The 7761-nt window shown below is 47.1% G+C and overlaps 1 protein-coding gene across 1 annotated transcript; it reads right to left on the bottom strand.

The window, feature by feature from the left end:
• Positions 1-2370: 2370 nt before the first annotated feature.
• LOC125547263 (putative calcium-binding protein CML19) lies at positions 2371-2868 on the bottom strand. Its single transcript, XM_048711210.1, has one exon. The coding sequence runs from the start codon at positions 2866-2868 to the stop codon at positions 2371-2373; it is 498 nt and encodes a 165-aa protein (XP_048567167.1).
• Positions 2869-7761: the final 4893 nt, after the last annotated feature.

The following is a 7761-nucleotide window of genomic DNA, read 5'->3' as shown; positions in this document are numbered from 1 at the left end:
GTAGTTTCATCATAAGTATCATGCATAGCATAAGTGGCATCATCAATAACATGCGACATATCAGAACGAATAGCAGAAGCAGGTGTTGGTGTCGCAATCTTACTCAAAACAGAAGGTGAATCAAGTGCAGAGCTAGATGGCAGTTCCTTACATCCCCTCGTAGTTGAGGGATAGATCTTGGTTTTTGGATCTCTCAAGTTCTTCATAATGATAAGAAGATATATATCCCAAGTGACTCAAAGAATAGAGCTATGCTCCCAGGCAACGGCGCCGGAAAATAGTCTTGATAACCCACAAGTATAGGGGATCGCAACAGTTTTCGAGGGTAAAGTATTCAACCCAAATTTATTGATTCGACACAAGGGGAGCCAAAGAATACTCTCAAGTATTAGCAGCTGAGTTGTCAATTCAACCACACCTGGAAACATAATATCTGCAGCAAAGTGTTTAGTAGCAACGTAATATGATAGTAGTGATAACGGTAACAAAAGGTAACAGTAGTAAAAGCAATGTTTTTGGTATTTTGTAGTGATGATAGCAATAGCAACGAGAAAGTAAATAAGCGAAGAACAATATATGGAAAGCTCGTAGGAAATGGATCGGTGATAGAGAATTATGCCAGATGCGGTTCATCATGTAACAGTCATAACCTAGGGTGACACAGAACTAGCTCCAGTTCATTGATATAATGTAGGCATGTATTCCGAATATAGTCATACGTGCTTATGGAAAAAAACTTGCATGACATCTTTTGTCCTACCCTCCCGTGGCAGCGGGGTCCTTACGGAAACTAAGGGATATTACGGCCTCCTTTTAATAGAGTACCGGAACAAAGCATTAACACATAGTGAATACATTAACTCCTCAAACTACGGTCATCACTGGTAAGTATCTCGATTATTGTCACTTCGGGGTTAACGGATCATAACACATAATAGGTGACTATAGACTTGCAAGATAGGATCAAGAACACTCATATATTGATGAAAACATAATAGGTTCAGATCTGAAATCATGGCACTCAGGCCCTAGTGACAAGCATTAAGCATAGCAAAGTCATATCAACATGAATCTTAGAACATAGTGGACACTAGGGATCAAACCCTACCAAAACTAACTCGATTACATGATAGATCCCATCCAACCCATCACCGTCCAGCAAGCCTATGATGGAATTACTCACGCATGACGGTGAGCATCATGAAATTGGTGATGGAGGATGGTTGATGATGACGATGGCGACGGATTCCCCTCTCCGGAGCCCCGAACGGACTCCAGATCAGCCATTCCAAGAGGTTTTAGGGCTTGGCGGCGGCTCCGTATCGTAAAATGCGATGATTTCTTCTCTATGATTTTTTCTCATCGAAACTCAACATATGGAGGTGGAGTTGGAGTCGGAGACGCAACAGGGGGCCCACGAGGTAGGGGGGCGCGCCCCCCACCCTCGTGGCATGGTGATGGGCCCCCTGGCCTTCATCTTTGGCAGGTATTATTCTTATTTTCTGAAAAGTGGCTTCTTGAAGTTTCAGGTCATTCCGAGAACGTTAGCTCCTGCACATAAATAACACCATGGTAATTCTGCTAAAAACAGCGTCAGTCCGGGTTAGTTCCGTTCAAATCATGCAATTTAGAGTCCAAAACAAGGGCAAAAGTGTTTTGAAAAGTAGATACGTTGGAGACGTATCACTAGTCTAGCCGACCACATGCCTGAACATCTAACCCTATCACAAATTGCAACTGTAGCATAGCAATCAAGCATATGAGCTCATAGATCAGACCACTAATCAACCATGCATCTAGATCAAACCCTAGCTGCAGCTCAGATATTGCTAGAAGGAACAGAGTGAAAGGGAGATTGAACTCACAGAGGCCATGGCTGCATCTCGAGGACGAGGGGGGGGCAGTCGTAGAAGATCACCGCCGGCCGGTGAAGGACCGCCGGCCGATGAAGATGCGCCGCTTACCTACTCGTCGGTGCCGATGCGTGTCGACGGGAAAGCTTGAAGGGAGGGAGAATGGTGACGGGAGTTGTGGTGGTGAGGCAGGGGGCGAAATAGGGGCGGAATCGGCGGGAGTTGAGCCGAAATCCTTCCGGCGATTTTTCAGCAACGCGGGTGAGCTCGCGCCATCTCCCTGCTCGCACGAGGAGAGAAGCGCATCGCCCTCCCCTGCGTCGCCCGAGCTAGGCTCGTGAGCTACTGCCGATTCGGGCGTTTCCCATGGGCCTAGCTTGGAGCCACTTTAAGTTTCGTGCCATGTGGGCCGCAGAGTAAACGCAGGCAACCAAGTGGGCCAATTTCTTCCCGCGCGGGCCAGGCTGGAGCATATGCAGGCAACCAAACACGCCCTTATTTTGAGATTAAGGGAGTACTAAATACAAAGGATCAGTAAACTGGTGACCAATGGAGACACTGCTACACACCCATCATGACCTTGAAGGCTTGAACTCATCAATGCAACTACTCCATCTCCATTCAGAGCAAACCTGCGGATCCTGGCGCAGCACTCCTCGATGCCCTCCTCGGACCCCAGCCTGGCGAGCATTCGCATCAGACTCGCTCGCGTGATACACCCTTTGCCCTTCACCTCGTACATCGCGAATGCCTCCCTCAGTCCCCGGCACCGCTCTTCCTCCTCTTCTGTCTCCGGCCGCGGCACCAGTCGGAGGAACTCCTGCTCGTCCAGCAGTCGGTATCTATCAACGTCGGCCGATGCCACGAGCACCTCGGCATCCTGTGCATACACATCCTTGCCCACCACCGCCTTCATGCACAGCCGCAGCTCCGCTACCGAGATCCTGCCATCGGCGTCGCGGTCGAAGGAGGCGAACACACTGCTGAAGCGCTCGGCCGTTGCGGCGTGCACCATCTTCGCTTGCTTGCTTCGGTGATCAACTGAGATTCCGCGCCGTGGTAGCAGTGTCTATATAACCAATAACGTATGATCTACATCGTATAGTTTTTTATTGACATACAAACTATATTTTATTTGTTAATTTCATGGTTAAAGTTTGACACTAAATCCGAGGTGGACCAATAAATCAGATCCAGAGTAAGGGCATCTCCAATGGGGAACCAGTCCGTAGACATGGATGCGAGAGGCGGCCATCCAACGCTGCCTACATACATTTGGACAACAATTCAAACTAACCGAACAATATTTGTTCAAACACGTTTGGATTTCAGATAAACATGATGGATTCCATATAAACATGACGGATTTCATTATATTTCGCACTTACTTTAACTAAAAGCGGTGCTCCTTTGGCTCTGCGGATATTATTAATTTGCCTAATCTATTATCGCCGGATCCCGTTCCCTGTGTTTGGCCATTAGCCCCGAGAACTGATGCTTTTCCTTCCCCAGTTCCGCCTCAGCGCTCTCCAGCGCCACCTCTGTAACCTCGGCATCCGGAGCCCTGGATAGTGAATCTATCCTCCTCCACGTTGCTGCGAAGTGGCTAATCGGTCGACGATATTGAGCCTACCAAGCTTGGCTTCAACGGGAGGGGAGGCGAGCGGCAGCGACCCATCATGCCCTACTCTTCGTTGTTCGGGTTGCATCCGCGAACGTGCCGGCTTCGTGGTCGTGTCGGTGGGGTGCGGCATCGCTGGAGCCGGCGATGTCCTCCGCCTTGTTAAACTCCTTGTTGGCGGCCTCCAGTTCCTCCTAACACTAGTGGTATCACTAGCAGGCGAGGTGGATCTCGCAGGAAAAACAGTAGGACTCGAGCAGCTCTGCGTCCGGTGCAATAGTCCTGTCGGCGCTAAGCTTTTCCTCTGCCTGCTGGTGCTCCTAGAGGAGCAGGAGGTGGTAGGAGGCGTCGGCCTGCGATTTCCGGAAATACTCCTCCCACATAATTTCCATGTAATGGGCACGGGCCTCATTAAGGGTGGCACGGAGGAGGAAGAGGGTGGCACAGACAAGGAGGGTGGCGTCGGCTCATCATCGACCGCGCCCTCCATTGGGGCGTCGTCATTCTCCGACAGCAATGGTGTCCATTTTCTTCTTCTGGTCCGTCATAAGTCCGTCCCAGAGAGCTTTGTAGTACGAGAAAGCCATGGTGGGAGTGTTGCGGAGAGTAGAGAGGGATCGGAGGTGGGTGACTGCGGCTATGGCTGGTGCAACAGTTCATATAACAACGATGATCGGTAGAGGAATAGATGGGTGGTGATACGTCTCCAACGTATCTATAATTTTTGATTGTTCCATGCTATTATATTATCTGTTTTGGATGTTAATGGGCTTTATTTTACACTTTTATATTATTTTTGGGACTAACCCATTAACCGGAGGCCCAGCCCAAATTGCTGTTTTTTGCCTATTTCAGTGTTTCGTAGAAAAGGAATATCAACCGGAGTCCAAACGGAATGAAACCTTCGGGAGCGTGATTTTTGGAACAAACGTGATCCAGGGGACTTGGAGTGGACGTCAAGAAACAATTGAGGAGGCCACGAGGCAGGAGGGCGTGCCTACCCCCCTGGGCGCGGCCTCCACCCTCATGGGCCCCTCGTTGCTCCACCGACCTACTTCTTCCTCATATATATATTGACATACCCCGAAAACATCCAGGAGCACCATGAAGCCCTATTTCCACGGACGCAACCTTCTGTAACCAAGAGATCCCATCTTGGGGCCTTTTCGGAGCTCCGCCGGAGGGGGCATTGATCATGGAGGGCCTCTACATTAACTCCATGGCCCTCCGATGATGTGTGAGTAGTTTACCTCAGACCTTCGGGTCCATAGCTAGTAGCTAGATGGCTTCTTCTCTCTCTTTGGATCTTAATACAAAGTTCTCCTCGATTCTCTTGGAGATCTATTCGATGTAATCTTCTTTTGCGGTGTGTTTGTCGAGATCCGATGAATTGTGGGTTTATGATCAAGTTTATCTATGAACAATATTTAAATATTCTCTGAATTCTTTTATGTATGATTGGTTTATCTTCGCAAGTCTCTTCGAATTATCAGTTTGGTTTGGCCTACTAGATTGTGTTGGGGAATGTAGTAATTTCAAAAAAGTTCCTACGCACACATAGGATCATGGTGATGCATAGCAACGAGAGGGGACAGCATTGTCTACGTACCCTCGTAGACCGTTCATGGAAGCGTTATATCAACGCGGTTGATGTAGTCGTACGTCTTCACGATCCGACCGATCCAAGTACTGAAAGCACGAAACCTCCGAGTTCTGCACACGTTCAGCTCGGTGACGTCCTCGCCTTCTCGATCCAGCAAGAGGGGCGAAGTAGTAGATGAGTTTCGGCAGCACGACTACATGGTGACGGTGTTGGTGAAAACAATCTCCGCAGGGCTTCGCCTAAGCACTACGAAAACTATGACGGAGGATAAACTAGAGGGGATGGGGTTGCCGGCACACGACTTGGTGTTTCTTGATGTGTCTTGGTTGCTAGCCCTACCCCTCTATTTATATGTTGAGCCTTGGGGTCGAAACTTCGAGTAAAAGCCTCCACAAAGTCGGTTTCACCCAAAAGGCAAGAGTCCTCCTCTGACTCCAGGGCCAGACGCCAGGGTTCCCGGCGTCTGGACCCAGATGCCAGGGACCCTGGCGTCTGGCCCCTGGATTCCGCAAAACTTCCTTTTGCGCTTTCCAAAAGCCTTGTGGGCTTTCCCCTTTGGCCCAAATAAAGTGTTCTCGTACCCATACATTTTGAGAAACATCCGGAACGCCTTCCGGTGAATTCCGGAACCCTTCCCGAGTCAAACACTATTATCCCTATATCAATCTTTATCTCCGGACCATTCCGGAGTTCCTCGTCATGTCTGTGATCTTATCCGGAACTCCGAACAACATTCGCTCACCAACATACATAACTCATAGTACTATATCATCAACGAACATTAAGCGTGCGGACCCTACGGGTTCGAGAACTATGTAGACATGACGGAGACACCTCTCTGGTCAATAACCAATAGCGGTACCTGGATGCCCATATTGGCTCCTACATATTCTACGAAGATCTTTATCGGTCAGACCGCATAACAACATAGGTTGTTCCCTTTGTCATCGGTATGTTACTTGCCCGAGATTTGATCGTCGGTATCTCAATACCTAGTTCAATCTCGTTACCGGCAAGTCTCTTTACTCGTTCCGTAATACATCATCCCGCAACTAACTCATTAGTTGAAATGCTTGCAAGGCTTAATTGATGTGCATTACCGAGAGGGCCCAGAGATACCTCTCCGACAATCGGAGTGACAAGTCCTAATCTCAAAATACGCCAACCCAACAAGTACCTTTGGAGACACTTGTAGAGCACCTTTATAATCACCCAGTTACATTGTGACATTTGGTAGCACACAAAATGTTCCTCCGGTAAACGGGAGTTGCATAATCTCATAGTCATAGGAACATGTATAAGTCATGAAGAAAGCAATAGCAACAAACTAAACGATCAAGTGCTATGCTAACGGAATGGGTCAAGTCAATCACATCATTCTCTAATGATGTGACCCCGTTAATTAAATGACAACTCATGTCTATGGCTAGGAAACTTAACCATCTTTGATTCAACGAGCTAGTCAAGTAGAGGCATACTAGTGCACTCTGTTTGTCTATGTATTCACACATGTATTATGTTTCCGGTTAATACAATTCTAGCATGAATAATAAAAATTTATCATGAAATAAGGAAATAAATAATAACTTTATTATTGCCTCTAGGGCATATTTCCTTCAGATTGATCTTTCTTGCAATGGGAGAAGTGCTTAGCTTTGGGTTCAATCTTGTGGTGCTCGATCCTAGTGACAAAAAGGGAAACAACACGTAATGTATTGTTGCCAACGAGGATAAAAAGATGGGGTTTATATCATATTGCATGAGTTTATCACTCTACATCATGTCATCTTGCTTAAGGCGTTACTCTGTTCTTATGAACTTAATACTCTAGATGCATGCTGGATAGCGGTCGATGTGTGGAGTAATAGTAGTAGATGCAGGCAGGAGTCGGTCTACTTGTCACGGACGTGATGCCTATATACATGATCATACCTAGATATTCTCATAATTATTCACTTTTCTATCAATTGCTCGACAGTAATTTGTTCACCCACCGTAATACTTATACTTTGTTGAGAGAAGCCACTAGTGAAACCTATGGCCCCCGGGTCTATTTTCCATCATATAAGTTTCCAATCTATTTTATTCTGCAATCTTTACTTTCAATCTATATCAAAAAAATACCAAAAATATTTATCTTATTATTATCATCTCTATTAGATCTCACTCTTGCAAGTGGCCTTGAAGGGATTGACAACCCCTTTATCGCGTTGGTTGCAAGGTTCTTATTTGTTTGTGTAGGTACGAGGTCTCCTACTGGATTGATACCTTGGTTCTCAAAAATTGAGGGAAATACTTACGCTGCTTTATTGCATCACCCTTTCCTCTTCAAGGGAAAACCAACATAGTGCTCAAGAGGTAGCAAGAAGGATTTCTGGCGCCGTTGCTGGGGAGATCTATGCCAAGTCAAGACATACCAAGTACCCATCACAACTCTTATCCTCCGCATTACATTATTTGCCATTTGCCTCTCGTTTTTCTCTCCCCCACTCCACCCTTGCCGTTTTATTCGCCCTTATCGGTGTCAAAACCAGCGGATCTCGGGTAGGGGGTCCTGAACTGTGCGTCTAGGCGGATGGTAAAAGGAGACAGGGGACACGATGTTTTTACCCAGGTTCGGGCCCTCTCGATGGAGGTAAAACCCTACTCCTGCTTGATTGATCTTGATGATATGAGTATTACAA

The sequence above is a fragment of the Triticum urartu genome, chromosome 3 (genome assembly GCF_003073215.2).
Source record: "Triticum urartu cultivar G1812 chromosome 3, Tu2.1, whole genome shotgun sequence".
Taxonomy (NCBI): Eukaryota; Viridiplantae; Streptophyta; class Magnoliopsida; order Poales; family Poaceae; genus Triticum; species Triticum urartu.
This window is presented reverse-complemented; position numbering and strand designations above follow the sequence as displayed.